This window comes from Artemia franciscana, chromosome 11, assembly GCF_032884065.1.
Source record: "Artemia franciscana chromosome 11, ASM3288406v1, whole genome shotgun sequence".
NCBI classification, from domain to species: Eukaryota; Metazoa; Arthropoda; class Branchiopoda; order Anostraca; family Artemiidae; genus Artemia; species Artemia franciscana.
Genome location: NC_088873.1, coordinates 30,638,685 through 30,656,981, shown reverse-complemented (window position 1 = coordinate 30,656,981; position 18,297 = coordinate 30,638,685). Strand labels below are relative to the sequence as shown.

Here is an 18,297-nt window from a genome sequence, read left to right as displayed (position 1 = left end):
TAAAAAAAGCATTCTATATCATGGAAGCCCCGTTTCGGGTTCTATAATAGTAAACTCCAACTATTATTTTTATGTAAACATGTGTGTTTTTTTCCAAAATCCTTTTCAATATGATTAAGTAATAAATATTTTTAAAGCTTAACCAGTCTTTATTTGTTTAGAATAAATAAAACCATACTCTAGTTGTATCCCTCCCTATTCCACCAGGCGTCTGAGATAGATGAATATAAATTCAGTGTGCTTTAATTACCGGCTGAAATTCCGACAGGATACCAAGGAATATTTCTGATCATGAAAAGTGCATCTGATACAGTAAAAAGTATGGTATATCATAGGACCCCCCGTTTTGTGGATGTAATATAGTGAACTTTAAGCAATAGACATCTTTAAGCATAAACTGGCTTTATCTTTTAGACCTATTACCAGCAGTGCCAGTAGCCTGTCCCAAGCCTGTATAAAGGAGGAGGGTCGGGCAACGGACTTGCAACCCCTTCCCGGGAACCAGAGGAGTAATCCCCTGGGGAAAATTCTCTTGTAACGGAAACGTTAATGAAGAGCCTTGGATCTGAACCCCCTACCGACGACGACAAACGCATGCCCCCAAACATGATTTCTAAAAGCAAATAGCAACCCAAAATTTGGTTTTTGGAATGTTCGCACGATGTCCCAACGGAAAAGCGAAGACCGAAAAAGTAGTTCAGGAAATGCACAAATATAATCTAGACATCCTGGCATTGTCCGAAGTAAGATGGACTGGCTCCAGAGAGTAACAACTTGACGACCATTCTGCGACCCTCTACAGTGGCGCTGAAAGCAGGCATGAACAAGGAGTTGCAATCATCATGACGAGGGAAACCTCGATCTCTCTTGAAAGGAACTCCCATATCACCAAGAATTCTCGTAGCGCGTTTCACTGGACGACAAGCGAAACTTTCTGTAGTAGTCTGTTACGCCCCCACCAACGTCACAGAAGTCGAGACCAAAGAAGAATTCTACCACACTCTACAGGCAGCGGTCAACAACATTCCGAAACATGACAGCATGTGCGTTCTCGGTGACTTAAACGCCATCATTGGTAACGACGAGTCCTACTGCCCACAGACACTCGGTAGGCACGGCATGGGTGTGCGTAAAGAGAATGGAACGATGCTTATCAACTTTGCAATGGCCAATGATCTGGTGATAGGAGGCAGCATCTTTCCTCATAGAGACGTCCACAAGCATTCATAGACCTCCCCTGGTGGTGCAGTTAGAAACCAGATCACCATTGTCTAGTCAGCCAGAAGTTCTGCTCCAATATACAAGACGTGAGAGCATACAGAGGCGCGGACGTTAGATCAGACCACAGCCTGCTAGTAATCAAATTCTCCCTGAAGTTGAAGAGGAATGCGAAAAAGGCACCAAATTAAAAACTCCAATTTGATTCTGACAAGCTCCTAGACCGAACGACCAGGCATGAGTTCGTTACCGAACTTAGCAACAAGTTCGAAGCACTCTATATCAGTGACAAAGACGACCAGGAGATGATATGGGACTAGATAAAGAACCTCTACATTGAGTCAGCAAGCAAGACCTTTGGGCACCGCAAGAAACCAAAGGACCAGTGGCTATCGAACCGCACTTGGCAGCTCCTAGAGGAGAGAAAAGTCGCAAAACTTCAGATCCTTGCCTGCCACGACGTAAATCAGATCTACAAGACCGAGAATTACAGAAGGATTGACAAAGCTGTCAAAAAGAGCGCGCACTGAGACAAACGCCATTTCTACGAATCAAAGACCGTGAAGCTAAAGAAGCTGCCAAGAATGGAGACAGGAGGTCGCTGTACAAGATAACAAACGAGATCATCAGGAGGAAGAGAGCCAGCGATGGTCCGGTGAAGGACGAAAACGGCGTACTGGTTACCGGTCCCAAAGAGAAAAAGGAGGTTTGGGCCAACCAAGGGCAAAATCCTGAACAGACCATCTCCGGACGAGCCAATCTCCATCCCCGAAGATCCTCAAATCTCACTAGACATCAACATCGAACCCCCGAAAGACGAAATTCTGAAGGCAGTCAAAAAGCGGTCGTCTCCGTCCAGGAGACGACCGCATCACGGCAGAAATGCTGAAATGCTCGTTGGACACCTGTGTCATCTATTGGCAAGACTTTTTCGGAACCATCTGGACAACAGCAAAAGTACCTTCAGAATGGCGCCGTAGTAGGCTCGTGAAGCTCTTCAAGAAGGGTGATGCCACGATCTGTAACGACTGGCGAGGCATCAGCCTGCTCTAGATTCTTGGCAAATTGTTGTACGACATTATCCTGTCCCGAATACAGCGTCACCTAGATGAATACCTGCGTGATGAACAGCATGGCTTCCGCCCAAACCGCTCTTGCACGGACCTGATATTCACCCTACGAATGCTCACGGAGGAGAACTGCAAATAGCGCAATAAACTCTATATGATCTTCATAGACTTTAAAAAGGCGTTCGACTCATTAGACTGCCAGTCACTCTGGAAGCTCCTTCGCCCCTATGGTATCCCTGATATCATAGTAAATCTCATCACGGTGATGTATGAAGATGCAACCTGTTGTGTGAAGACAACAGAGGGAAATTCACACAAATTTCCCATCCTCTCCGGGGTGAAACAAGGGTGCGTACTATCCCCGCTACTGTTCGCAATCGTTATCGATTTCGTACTGAGGAGCGTGAACTCAACTGGGCTACGCCTAAATGATCGCCTGCTGAGTGACCTAGATTTTGCTGACGATATTGCCATCCTCGAAACGTGCAAATCACAGCTTCAAATGCTGCTCTCGAGCGTCCAACAAAAAGCAGAAGATTTTGGACTCAATATCAACGCCAGTAAAACCAAAGGCATGGCAACTAGCGGTTCACCTATGAAAATCAAATGTGGTGATAACGACGTGGAACAAGTAGTCTATTTCAAATATCTTAGCAGCACCATCAAGAACACGGGATCCACAGCCAAACAAGTCATCGCCCAAATTGGACAGGATAGCAGCACCTTCAACAGACTCAAAAAAGTTTGGAGATCGAGTAACTTCTCTCTCCGGCTTAAGCTCCGCCTGTTCAACAGCAACGTCCTGCCCGTCCTCCTCTATGCATCTAAAACATGACATCTCAATCAAGAACAAGAGAGGAGAATTCAGTCGTTTGAAAACATGTGCCTACGTAGACTCCTCGGCATCCATTGGACCCAGAAGGTAACGAAAGAGCACATTTGAAACATCACAGGTCAACCGTCCGTCATCGAGACCATATGAAGACGCAGGTGGAGCTACCTCAGACATGTGCTGTGCATGGACGATTCCAGAATTCCCAAGTTTACTTTTTTCTGGTTACCCGAGGGCACCCACCACAGAGGAAGACCCTAAAATACACTCCGTCGTACCTACAACAACGACCTATGACACCTTCACGCTTCAATCCCACTTCTTCAGTCAGAGTGGGAAGACATCGTTGCAGCTGCAAGTTTCAGAGACTACTGGAGACTCTTCTTTGACGCCCTGGGCGCCTCCGGAGACACAGGAGGATCTAAGGTCTAATTACGAAAAATTGATTGAAGAAAAAACGGGTTTAATTTCTATAAAGCAGTGAACTAAAATAAAATATACAAACTACACTTTAACTAAAAATATATAATACGAATACTCCGAATATTTCGGCCGCATGTCCGGGAGCCTTTCTCAGCGGAAAAAAAGAAGAAAATTACAAACCGACAATATAAGACTTTTTTTAATACATCATAAATAAAATGCCACGATAAATAAAACACCACAAAAAAATATAAACAATAAAATAAATAAGAAACAAACTCACATTATAAAACAAAACTCCTGCACTGACGGTAATAACTTTAGAATAAAACTAAAGCAATTGTATATAATGAAACTTTTCTCTGCCACATTCGGTGTATAAATGGGAATATTATAAAACATTTTTTTCCACATTTTTTTTTCCAAAGTTACAGTTGGCTAAACAGTTTCGTTTAAAACAGCTTTACAGTTATTACGAAAGATTTTCCATTTCAAACAAACTAATATTTAAAATTTTAGCCCAAAATTTGCAACTAAGCTTAGCATTTTGGCTCGTAAGAAAAAATTCTGGAAAAGAAAACTTTACAAATATTCACACACTTAATCAATAAAAAAGCCATTAATTTAAATATTGAACTGAAATTAATATAAAACATTTTGCTGGAAAAAGTTTTTCAAGAAAAGCAAAGAGCAAAATTAAAATCTAAGATGAGCACAAATAAATTCATATAATGATCCAAACTTAGAACCAACGTAAGTTAATATTAATGAATAAACAGAACTCAAAACAAACAAGAAAGAAAATGAATAGTCGTATCAAACATTAAAACAACAGAGACTGCTATGGACGAATTCTAAAACAGACATAAATTAAAATGAAAATCTATGTCAAACTTATATGAACTTTCGACATATAAGAGTTTCAATATCCTCCCTCCCTCTCCCACCAAGCAATCCAAAGTCCTGTAGTGGTCATACATAACTCAACTATGTATTAGTTTAGTGTATTTGATAGTTCCTTGACCTTCATATTACTTATCATTTTTGGCTTTATCTTCTTGTTTCCTCTTTTTTCCTTTTCAGTCAAAATTGTTATTGGTTTCTTGTTGTTTTATTTCTTGTTTTTCTTGTTCATTTGCATGGAGGGAAAGTAGTTATTTATGCAGGTAAAGTATTCAGAGTATCTGTTCCAATTGTGAATTCCACTGGCATTAGACCAATTCTTTTTTATATTATTTTTTGAAATCTTTGGAGAAACCCACTACACAAAAAGTAAAAATGACTTCAGAGCCATTAATTTTCAGGGATTCTGTGGCGTGTGCTATTCCCAATGCACTTCAGCGGCTCCTCCAGCTTTCCAGATCAGTGGTGAGGCAGGCACGGCTAGTGTAGATACAGATTGTACAACAGACTGGATCACCATTCCCAGTGGTTATGGCCAAGGTACAACGAAGACAACTGACAGAATTTGCGGACCATTTCTTGCAGCAGATGGTGAAGACACATCAGAGATCCCTGTATGCAGTAAGTTTACGTTGTGTACATGTCTATAACGTGACTACAGCTTGCCTTCCCTTCAGCACTTTTACTCATTTTGGAAACACAACTTAGCTATTTTAGATAGTAGCATTGCAATTCACATTCTCCTCATGAGTCTGGTTCAGGAGAAGGGGGTGGTTATATATGGTTAGGAAAAGGAAAAATACATGGTTTGAACAAATAAAAATAGCCCATGCGAGAAGTTACAGTTATAGTGACTTCAACAACCAAGTCCCTATGAATTTCCCACTAATGGATTATGCAATAAGATACAGTAAAATTAAGGCCTCTAATGTGACTGAAGAAGCAGTCATTTCATGATTCGGATGTAAAAACAAGTTTTATTGTTGTTTTTCTTTTTATATAGGTTTCTTATTCACTTTTAAAAATTGCGTTAAACTTCCTATTTAAAATAAATATAAGGTGGATTAAAAACCTCAAGGAGATATTAGCCTAAAACAAACTTAAATTTCTAAGAACTAATTCCTGAATTGTGCTTCCAAATTTTAAATCTAAAAAAGGTCATGCTTGGTTTACTTTTAATTAGAAAAACATTCATTTATTGCTTCTATTCGTATAGCGCGTGAGACTATATTTATTTCTGATATAAACATCCCAATGGTGTAGCCTCCTATAATTTATGAAAACCTTCACTAAAAACTTAATACGACTCCCAGTAGTTATGGCCAAGATACAACGAGGACAATTGACATTATTTACCGACCATTTCTTGCAATAGATGATAGGGGACACAGTGGGCACACATATCTCAGTTGCTCGCAGAAAAAATTGAGATTTATAGTTGCAATTTTCATATTTTTGCGGTTGTGTTTAAAAAAAAAAATTATGTTCAGGTTTATAGATGTGACATGAGATCCTGTTCTTCTTTTCTAATATAACCTTGATGCCTGTCTCTCGCTGATACGCTAAGCCAACTGTAAGAATATTTCACAACACATGTCGATATGGTTTCGACTACAAACATCTTAGTGGCAATTAGAACATACATAGCCCCTAATATGCTACGGTGTATATACAAGGTGTATAGGGAAGATTGTTAATATCGACTGTTATAGGCTTGTTCTACCTCTCCTAGGAATAACTACTTAAAATTACACATGGAGAAAAGACCAGTAAGGAGTTGGTTAGGATAACATCGATGATATGAATTCCTGTAAGTCTCAACAATTCAAGGTTTTATTTCACTGTAATCTATTTTTTTTTCTTCAATGGTATAAATATAAAAAGAATGTGTTAATATTTTTTTTTCACTAAAGTACAAGTGACGCAATGTGTTTTACAACGTTTACGGTTAGGAGATTGGAAACGTAGCGGTAGCAAAACTCCTATTTTTAGTAATTTTTGTTCGTTTTTGGTTTACTTTGACCATTCAATTTAATTTTTACTCGTTTTAGGATTTCTATTCCTGACCTTAATTTCTGTTCGTTTTTTACTGCCAAAATCTTGTTATTGGTTAATATAATGAATGTATCTCCAATTTTAAACGTCATTGGCTTCAGAATTAAAATATTGGACTCTAATTTATTAGTTATAATTAGTGTCTTTAGATTTATTTCAAAATCTCCCTCAACATTCCCAGAAAGCTTCAACTAAATGCCATTAGCTGTTCCTGAAATGTTGCGGATAAACCCTTCTGACAACCAGGATGATGATAGTATCTTTTGATTGAGTTCAATATCACCCTGAACATTCTCTGAAAGTTTCAACGGTTCTGGGGATATTGCAAAGCTGGATGCATACATTACCATATGATACAGTTCAACATCTCCTCCAAATTTTGGCAAAATACAATTAGCTAATCCTTATATACTGCACATTTACACTTGGGGCAATTGCTATACACACAGCAAATTTTTGATTACGTTCAACATCCCTCACAATTTATCTGAAAATTTCAACTTATTACCTTTACCTATTACTGAGATATTGCAGGAATGCCATTTTGACAAACAGAATGCATATGGTATCTTTTGATTTAGTTCAACTTCCCAATTTGACATTTCCTGAAAATTTCAAATTAATACCCTAACCGATTCCTGAGATATTGCAGCTACACCCATTAGCAACTGAAATGAACATTTATCCTTGTCTTCAGAATCCTCCTTAATATTCTCGGAATGTTTTAACTTGATATCCTTCCCTAAATACTCTTTAAATATCGAAAACATTTCGTTTTGACATCCTGGATGCATATGGAATCTTTGGTTTTCGATTAATATCCCCCTAAGCATTCTATGAAAGTTTTAACTTAATACGCTTAGCCATTCCTGAGATCTGTATGGATGTGCGTAAGTGTCTGGACTAAGTTCACTAAGCATCTTTTACTTTAGTTCAACATGTCTCTCACTATCCCATGAAATTTTCAACTTAATAACCTTAGTTATTCGTGAAATATTATATTTAAGCCTTTTTGGAAACCTGGATATAGGCTTGGATATATGGACATCTTGAAAAGCAGGATATAGTTAAGTTTTTCTGATTTTCTATAATAGTAAAAGTTGCAGTAGTATTTGCTGTCATAGTCACAATCGCAATAGTAGAAGCAGTACAATCATTATTAGTCCCGGTCACAAGTAGTAGCAGTTGTAGTCACGAATTGCCACATTCGTAGGTGCAAGTTGACTAACTTGTATTTATAAGTAGTCACAGTCGGAAGCACCCGTAGTAGCAGATGAGTTACATTCACATTCGCAAGCACAATTAGTAGCAGTTGCAGTCGCAGTCTGTAGCTATCATAGTCCAAAGTAGTCGCAATCGCAAGTATTCTCAGTCTAAAGTAGTCGTAATTGCAAGTAGCATTAGTCGCAAGTCGTCATGGTCACTAGTAGTTGTAGTCCCAGTTGCATGTAGTCATAGTTGAATTCACAATTAGTCACACTTGTAAGTAGTATTAGTCGCAGTCTCAAATAGTCGCAGTCGCAAGTAGTCGCAGTTGCAGTCCCAATAGTAGTAGCAATAGCGATCCTAATTTTCAAGGTATTAATCTTAGCCGCTTCTGAAGTATTATCGATTCATCTTTTTGTCAACCAGGATATGCCTAGAGTCTTTTGATTTAGTTTAACATCCATCTTAAACTTTGCTGAATTTTCCGCTTAATACCCTTAGCATCTTTTTACACATCTAGGATCAAACGTTCCCGCTCTTTCCCAACGATAATCCTATATGTAAGTAATGTGGACACGGCATAATTTATAACCCAATCTCAGGGGATGTAGGAGTCATTGCATCCCCAAAGGCATAGTTATTAGACGTTTTGACTATTTTTAACAAAGTGTTTTTTTTAATATTGATCAGTGTTGAGCAGGTACATTCTAAACATCTGAAAATTTTTAACTGAATATCCTGAGCCGTTCCAAAGATATTGCTGATATACCAATTTGACAACCGGCATGCTCATAGTCTGTTTTTATGTTCTTTAACGTCCCTCTAAAAACTTCCTAAAAATAGTCTAAAGCAGAATTAGTAACAACTGTAATCAGTCGCAGTCATAGTCGCAAATTGTTGCAGGTGCAAGCACTAATAATTACAGTCACAAGTAGTCACCATTGCAGCTTCAGTAGTAGTCATAATAGTAGTGGTGCTGAAAGTTTCAAGTTAATAAACTCAGGCGTCCTTAAGATATTGCAGCTTCCCCCTATTGCTAACCTGGATTCACACAGTATCTGTTGTGTTAGTTCATTGTCTCCCTCAACATTCTTTGAAGTTTAAACTTAACTCTGTTGGCTTTTTCGAACACACGGAGGAACGATAATTCCCCCCTTTCCAATGATAAATCTTGTAAGTAAACAATGGACAAATTGCATAATTTAAAGCCATTACCCTAGAAGCTTGGGGGTCAATATTTTGAACAACATCTATTCATTTCAAAATTGTGATCAATGGGGGGAGGGAGCATGTAAATAGGGCAAGTGTGAATGTGGCTGGCAGCCTTCTAGTAACTTTTGAACATCCCCCCTGAGCATGCCCTGAAAGCTTCAGCGTCGTTCTCTTAGCTGTCGTTGAGATGTTCCTGATACATCTTTTTAAAAACCAGCATCCATGTAATGTGTTTTAATTTCATTCAGTATCCTCCTCAAAGTTTCCTGAAAGTAATTAAAGTAAAAGCAGTCGCAGTCACAAGTATTTGCAGTCAGAATTGCAAGAATTCGTAGTCGCAGCCAAAGTAGTAGGACCCACTAGTAGTCGTTGTCGAGCTCGCAAGCAATCACAGTTACAAGTAGTCTCCGTCGCAAGTAATCTTACTCGCGGTTGCAAATAGTTGCAACAGCAGTCGTAAGTAGTCGAAGTTGCAGTTACAGCAGCAATTGTAGGAGTAGTATCATTGAAAGTTTCAAGTTAACGCCCTTACCTCTACCTAAGATATTGCAGATACGCCTTTTTGAGAACCTGTTTGCACGTAGTTCCTTTTAGTTTAGCTTAACGTAACCATTCTCCAAAATTTCATCTCAATATTATTGGCTGTTTTAGACAAATGCAGGATCAATCATTCCCACTTTCCCAGTGATAAATCTCGGATGTAAAAAAATAGACTATTTGCATACTTTGCATTCCTTAACCTGGCGGTCCCCAGGGGCATAATTATTAGATCCTTTAAACAAAATGACCGTTCATAATTTCTATCACTGTTGAGGTGGTGCTTCGAAAAGGACCAGAGGGGCTGGTCACCTCTGATTATTCTTCAACATTCCCCTGAATATGTCATGGAACTACTAACTTAATACCCTCAGCTGCTCCTTAGACATTGCTTATAATGTCTTTTGATAAATCGTGCATGCATACAATGGGCAAATTGCATAATTTACCATCCTTGCCTCGGGGCTGTGGGGGATATGGCATCCCCAGGGGCATAGTTACTAAATCTTTGAGGGTTTTGAGGAAACTAGATTTTTCAAATTTTCTATCGGTATTGAAGAGAGAGGATATTTGAAAAATGTAGGCGGAGCTATTTCCCCTCTGATCGTCTTTCAACATCCCTCTCAAAATACCCTTAAAGTTTCAGCTTAATGCCCTTAGCCGTTCCTTGGATATTGCTGATATGTCCTTTCGCAGCCGTTATGGTCATAGTGTGTTTGATTGTGTCCTGCCTACCATTTCAGCATTTCTTTAAAGTTCACCTTAATATCTTAAGCCCTTTAGGAGATCTAGGATCGAAATAACCCCTTTTTCCCAATGAAAAGCCTTATATGTTAATAACAAGCAACTCGTGTAACTTACATCTGTCGTAATCCGTATAGAGAACACAAGTTTTATTCCCTCTACTGTGCAACATATAACAATGATTTAATCACTCTTAACTCTGGTAGCTAACTAACTTATTTCATTCAACGGAGCGCAATTCACCACTCTCGTACATCTGACTTTTTAGTCTCTCGACACGAAACTGATCTATGTAATAAGTTAGTAAATGATTTTAGATTAAATCACCACATTCCTTCTTCCTTTGACTTTTACGTAAGGTAACACTTTTTTTACTTTCACCGCATATTCTTCAAACACTTTGCTTCCTAATCAAGAACACGAATCCAGTTCGCTCTTGATTTGATTGTAGATGTCGGGCCAAAAGAAGTAAGCAAGTAAAATCTTCGTTGTTGCGGTACGGCCTAGATGAACCAACTTTAGGGGAGTTCAAGAAATGAGATTGCAGGATTAGCTGAAAACATTAGTCCTCTGGGACCACCAGTTGGAAATGAGTCAAACCATCTTTTCTTTTGGTATGCCGATATAAAAGACCGTTCCGTACCTCAAAATAGCCTCCTTTTTCATCTGCCAGGTTAGTGACTTGTAAGTTGAAAAATGGGTGAGTTTGATGTCATTCTGCTGACTATCCTTTTGGAACAGAAGGTTTTTCAACCAATTTCCATTAAGTTTTCAACCAGCCCATCTGTTTGTGGATGAAAAGGTGATGTCCGTATAGGTTTTACTTTGTGAATTTTGTATACGTCGTGTAAGCTCTTAGTGACAAAATTTGAACCCTGTTCTGTCAAGGTTTCTTCTGAAACACCAACCCGACAGAGGCACTGCTCAAATGTTTCTGTAATTTTCCTGGCATTTCATATATCTTAAGGGTATTGCCTTGAGATACTGAGTGCAATAATCTGATACCACCATAAGAAATTGATTGCCGTTCCCAGATGGTACCAATGGTCCCACAATGTCTACTGCAATCCTCCTGAAAGGCTCTTCAATGACCGGTAGTCGTAACATGGGGGCCAGTTCATTTTGCTTAAGCCGTGCCACTAGCTGGCAGCTGACAAGTAGGTACAAACCGTTTGATATCCTGACGTACCCCTGGCCAGAAGAACCCATGAGTGATCCAACCCGAGTGTGTGCAACTCAGGTGTAGCCGCTCATTGGGGAATCATGGACGACTCTTAGCACAAACGACATAAAAGGCTTGGGAACTACTAGCTGTGTATTCTCTTCATTGTCCCACCTAGTCTCCATCTTCCTGTAGAGCAGACGATCGATGATCTCGAAACCCTGGCCTAAACTAGTCAGAGTGAAACACTTTGTCATTGTAAAATCTTGTTATTGAAGGTTAGCCAATTCCTTGAAAGTCAACTGTTCTGGATCAACTTCTGAAGGTTTTTCTCCAAGTTTTTTTCGTCCCCAATCTGCTTTCTTCTTTCGTCGGCGTCTTCGACTCTTTCTGTCTCTCATGCTGCCCTTCCCATTCTCTGACTCAACCATAATCTGGGAAACATCATTTTCTGGAAGATTTATTTCGGGGGTTTGGGTCTCAGCTTCCGGTCCAGTGTAGTCTTTTGCTCTAGTCGACAGAAAAATAGAGACACCAGCGAGTCTACTTCTGAACTTCGGCTACAAAGCTCTACGAATCATGGAAACGATCTTCCAATGAAAGCGACTGCGGGTAGATTCACAGAAACTGCAACTACTACATTGCCTTGGAAGGTATAATTGCCACGGTCCCATCTCTACATAGCCCTCATGTAGATGATATTGCTTACAATCGCCGTGGACAAAAATTATCTCCATGGTGGACGATATTTTTCCACCCAGGCTTCCAGTGTACCTTCCATGGACTATAGTGATGGTTGCTCCACTGTGAATAAGGAACTCTGCTGGCTTACCATCTATCACACTCCTGACACGAAATCTTGGCTTGATTCTTTCTTCCGGGCTTAGACTGCGAGACAACAAGTTTTGTCACCTCCTCGGTTCCCTAGAGTCAATAGCTTTTTGACCAAACTTTCCACAGTTGAAACAACCTCTTGCCCCTCTGTTAATTTTCTTGCGCGAAACGTCTCTACTCCTGGATCTAGTTTATTCACTGGCTTGTTCGCGGATTTAACTAGTTATGCTTCCTTTGGAGCCATTTCCTCCCTTGAGGACTGATATGAGCTTCCTTTCAATCCTTCGCTTCTGTCATCTTCGTGGGCTAGAAAGAAGTTTTCAGCCACCTTCCAGACAGTAACGAGAGCCGATTCCTCAAGTTCTCTAGAACAAACGCGTAGTTGTTCATTCCTAATGGAAGTGGTATATTGTTCAGCCACCATTTTTCTAAGGATATCACCTATCTTCGTTCACAGCCAATCTACGGTCGTGATCAATCTGTAGTCAGCGACGTCCAACCATTTGGTCAGCAGCTGCTCTAGCTTCTTACCGTAGTCAGTAAATGACTGGTCTGCCTCCTTCTGTATCGCACGGAATAACTGGCGATAGGTTTCAGGCGATACGTTAAAACTTAAAACGAACAGAAAATACTCCGTATATGAAATGGTTTGTCCCCTCCGCAATTCCTCCCTCTTTACGCTAAAGTCTGACTCTTTGCCACAGTTCTACTTTTTAAAACAATTAAAAACTTTAGCGTAAGGAGTAAGGGACTGCAGAGGGGACAACTCATTTCATATACGGAGTAATTTCTGTTCATTTTAAGTTTTAATGTCGCTCCTTACTTTCATTTATAAAAAACTAGTTTTTTTATTTAGTTAACGTTTAATACTATCCACAATTTAGAGATATATGGATGGAGATAACGATAATAAAATCCAAAAAGTATCTTTTTAACAGCACTAAATGTTACGAATGTGTTGGGTTCTTTACCTTAATTTATGCTACAATTTAATGAGCAAAAATCCAAGTTTCACTTTATTCAGTTGAGTATCCCACTTCTGACACCACTTATGTCGTAATCTGTATAGAGAACCCACGTTTTATACTCCTCAACTAATATAATTACACTTAACTCTGGTTGCTAACTAACTTATTTCATTTAGCAGAGCGTAATTCACCAATCCTGTATATCTGACTTTTTAGTCTCTCGACACGAAACCTGATCTGTATCAGGTTTGACCTATATCAATTTCTTAACAAAAAATATGCGTGAAGAAAAATTCTGGTTGCATTTTTAAATTTAGTATTTTCAGTCTTTGTATCATTTCTTAGGGTATTGTAGGGATTTGAGGAAGTTGCGCTTGAAATAATTTGGTAGGGAGGTTGAGTGGAGGGATTGGATTTTGGAAATTTTGAGAAGTAGGTGTTACTTAAGTATAAGTAATATTGGAATGTGTTGAGGTGGTGCTTCGAAAAGGACAAGAGGGGCTGGTTACCTCTGATTATTCTTCAACATTCCCCTGAATATGTCATGGAACTATTAACTTAATACCCTCAGCTGTTCCTTAGACATTGTTCTTTTGATAAAGTTCTTTTGATAAATCGTGCATGCATACAATGTGCAAATTGCATAATTTACTATCCTTGCCTCGGGGCTGTGGGGGATATGGCATCCCCAGGGGCATAGTTACTAAATCTTTGAAGGTTTTCAGGAAACTAGATTTTTCAAAATTTCTTTCGGTATTGAAGAGAAAGGATATTTGAAAAATATAGACGGAGCTATTTCCCCTCTGATCGTCTTTCAACATCCCTCTCAAAATACCCTTAAAGTTTCAGCTTAATGCCCTTAGCCGTTCCTTGGATATTGCTGATATGTCCTTTCGCAGCCGTTATGGTCATAGTGTGTTTGATTGTGTCTTGCCTACCATTTCAGCATTTCTTTAAAGTTCACCTTAATATCTTAAGCCCTTTAGGAGATCTAGGATCAAAATAACCCCTTTTTCCCAATGAAAAGCCTTATATGTTAATAACAAGCAACTCGTGTAACTTACATCTGTCGTAATCCGTATAGAGAACACAAGTTTTATTCCCTCTACTGTGCAACATATAACAATGATTCAATCACTCTTAACTCTGGTAGCTAACTAACTTATTTCATTCAACGGAGCGCAATTCACCACTCTCGTACATCTGACTTTTTAGTCTATCGACACGAAACGTGATCTATATAATAAGTTAGTAAATGATTTTAGATTGAATCACCACATTCCTTCTTCCTTTGACTTTTACGTAAGGTAACACTTTTTTTACTTTCACAGCATATTCTTCAAACGCTTTGCTTCCTAATCATGAACACGAATCCAGTTCGCTCTTGATTTGATTGTAGATGTCGGGCCAAAGGAAGTAAGCAAGTAAAATCTTAGTTGTTGCGTTACGACCTAGATGAACCAACTTTAGGGGAGTTCAAGAAATGAGATTGCAGGATTAGCTGAGAACATTAGTCCTCTGGGACCACCAGTTGGAAATGAGTCAAACCATCTTTTCTTTTGGTATGCCGATATAAAAGACCGTCCCGTAGCTCAAAATAGGCTCCTTTTTCATCTGCTTGGCTAGTGACTTGTAAGTTAAAAAATGAGTGAGTTCGATGTCCTTCTGCTGACTATCCTTTTGGAACGGAAGGTATTTCAACCAATTTCCTTTAAGTTTTTAACCTGCCCATCTGTTTGTGGATGAAAGGGTGATGTCCGTATAGGTTTTACTTTGTGAATTTTGTATACGTCGTGTAAGCTCTTAGTGACAAAATTCGAACCCTGGTCTGTCAAGGTTTCTTCTGAAACACCAACCCGACAGAGGCACTGCTCAAATGTTTCTATAATTTTCCTGGCATTTCATATATCTTAAGGGTACTGCATCGAGATACTGAGTGCAAAAATCTGATACCACCATAAGAAATTGATTACCGTTCCCAGATGGTACCAATGGTCCCACAATGTCTACTGCAATCCTCCTGAAAGGCTCTTCAATGACCGGTAGTCGTAACATGGGGACCAGTTCATTTTGCTTAAGCCGTGCCACTAGCTGGCAGCTCACCAGTAGGTACAAACCGTTTGACATTCTGACGCTACCCCTGGCCAGAAGAACCTATGAGTGATCCAACCCGAGTGCGTGCAACTCCGGTGTAGCTGCTCATTGGGGAATCATGGACGACTCTTAACACAAACGACATACAAGGCTTGGGAATTACCAGCTGTGTATTCTCTTCATTGTCCCACCTAGTCTCCATCTTCCTGTAGAGCAGACCATCGATGATCTCGAAACCCTGGCCTGAGCTAGTCAGAGTGAAACACTTTGTCATTGTAAATTCTTGTTATTGAAGGTTTCCAGTGCCACCCAGGCTTCCAGTGTACCTTCCATGGACTATAGTGATGGTTGCTCCACTGTGAATAAGGAACTATGCTGGCTTACCATCTATCACACCCCTGACACGAAATCTTGGCTTGATTCTTTCTTCCGGGCTTAGACTGCGAGACAACAAGTTTTGTCACCTCCTTGGTTCCCTAGAGTCAATAACTTTGTGACCAAACTTTCCACAGTTGAAACAACCTCTTGCCCCTCTGTTAATTTTCTTGCGCGAAACGTCTTTACTCCTGGATCTAGTTTATTCACTGGCTTGTTCGCAGATTCAACTAGTTATGCTTCCTTTGGAGCCATTTCCTCCCTTGAGGACTGATATGAGCTTCCATTCAATCCTTCGCTTCTGTCATCTTCGTGGGCTAGAAAGAAGTTTTCAGCCACCTTGCAGACAGTAACGGGAGCCGGTTCCTCAAGTTCTCTAGAACAAACGCGTAGTTGTTCATTTCTAATGGAAGTGGCATATTGTTCAACCACCATTTCTCTAAGGATATCACCTATCTTCGTTCACAGCCAATCTACGGTCGTGATCAATCTGTAGTCAGCGACGTCCAACCATTTGGTCAGCAGCTGCTCTAGCTTCTTACCGTAGTCGGTAAATGACTGGTCTGCCTCCTTCTGTATCGCACGGAATAACTGGCAATAGGTTTCAGGCGATACGTTAAAACTTAAAACGAACAGAAAATACTCCGTATATGAAATGGTTTGTCCCCTCCGCAATTCCTCCCTCTTTACGCTAAAGTTTGACTCTTTGCCACAGTTCTACTTTTTAAAACAATTAAAAACTTTAGCGTAAGGAGCGAGGGACTGCAGAGAGGACGACTCATTTCATATACGGAGTAATTTCTGTTCATTTTAAGTTTGAATGTCACTCCTTACTTTCAGTTAAAAAAAAACTAGTTTTTTTTATTTAGTTAACGTTTAATACTATCCACAATTTAGAGATATATGGATGGAGATAACGATAATAAAATCCAAAAAGTATCTTTTTAACAGCACTAAATGTTACGAAAATGGTGGGTTCTTTACCTTAATTTATGCTACAATTTAATCAGCGAAAAAATTCAAGTTTCACTTTATTCAGTTGAGTATCCCACTTCTGACGCCACTTATTTCGTAATCCGTATAGAGAACCCACGTTTTATGCAACTCAACTAATATAATTACACTTAACTCTGGTAGCTAACGAACTTATTTCATTCAACGGAGCACAGTTTACCACTACGGTATATCTGACTTTTTAGTCTCTCGACACGAAACCTGATCTGTATCAGGTTTGACCTATATCAATTTCTTAACAAAAAATATGCGTGAAGAAAAATTCTGGTAGCATTTTCAAATTTAGCATCTTCAGTCTTTGTATCATTTTTTAGGGGATTTGAGAGAGTTGCGCTTGGAAATATTTGGTAGGGAGGTTTGGGGGAGAGATTGGATTTTGGAACTTTTGAGAAGTAGGTGTTACTTGAGCATAATCAATATTGGAAAGTTCGTCCGTGTATGTATGAGGTATCGTGATGTTTTCTTAAATAGTTAATTTTATGTCTTTTCAGTCTATGTTTGTTGCTGTATTTTTTTCGCTTGTTTTGTGTAAGTCACCATGGCCCAATTGGGCTTTCGTGTGAATAAATCTATCTATCTATCTATCAACAATAAGTTGGTAATGATCTTAAATAAAATCACCCTACTGTTCTTGCGTCATGGACTCTGGAGTGCCTTGTCAACCCCAGAGACAAAGTTAGTTGGCCTTCGGACTACTTTGAACAAGATGATCATCTCAGAATTTCGATCGGATTTCTTTTGGGGAAAAGGGCGTGTGAGGACGTTTCAGATTTAAGATTTCAAAAAATCATCATGTATAGCCTGCGAGTTGCAGAAAAATTATTTTGGATTTTTTAAAACAGCAAACAAATCTGTAGAATTTTCGTCTCTCTCACAGCTCTTTAATAATATCAAAAAATCCAAATTTCCTTAAGCTAGCAACTTATAAAGAACTTCTTAACAAAAAATATGCGTGGAGAAAACTTCTGGTAGCATTTTGAAATTTAGCATACAACTACCCCTTGTAATTCCACATTTCATTTTCCAGGTAAAACATAAAGTCCAATTATGGTTCGTTTTGGTTATCAGGCTTTTGCCAAAAAACAAGGTTTTTAAAAATAATTAAATCAAAAGTAAAACAAATTCAATGTAATGTCAATACGAGCATTAATTTTTTATTTAATTTTTTTTAGAAACTTAGAATCTTATTGCTTTCAGGTACATCCAAGCCTTTTGAAGTTCGTGTCCATACCGATAATTTCGAGGCTGAAACGGATTTGTCTGATGGCTTCTGTCTAAATTACAACCAAATACCGTGCATTTCAACCGCTGGGATTAATACAGTTGCATAACCACTGAACAGACATGATGATGTATTTTTTGAAAAGTTACAAGTTAATAAGTAATGAATTTTAAACATGACTGGCAAATTTCCTCGTGTTTTTTTTTATTCCTTGTGTTTATTCAAAAACTCATGTATTGATTCGTATAAAACTAAGGTATTTTCGAGGTAACAGATATCCTGGCTATATTTCTATTCTGATTACAGTGTCAGCTGTCTTTTCTTAACTGTCGTTACATTCGTGCTAAAGCCCGATGAAATACTTCGTTTCAAATGTTGTTCATTTTCTTGGCCGTTGTGAATAAAAAAGGACAAACCACGCATGTAGC

The 18,297-nt window shown here is 39.1% G+C and overlaps 1 protein-coding gene across 1 annotated transcript in view; it reads left to right on the top strand.

The window, feature by feature from the left end:
- The window catches only part of LOC136033375 (uncharacterized), a 59,932-nt gene extending 41,868 nt beyond the window's left edge, over positions 1-18,064 (top strand). The window contains exons 7-8 of the mRNA XM_065714162.1: positions 4,848-5,067; positions 17,845-18,064. Of these exons, the coding sequence (XP_065570234.1) occupies positions 4,848-5,067; positions 17,845-17,978 (354 nt within the window). The 3' untranslated portion in view covers positions 17,979-18,064. The remainder of the gene's footprint in view (positions 1-4,847; positions 5,068-17,844) is intronic.
- The last annotated feature ends 233 nt before the right edge of the window (positions 18,065-18,297 follow it).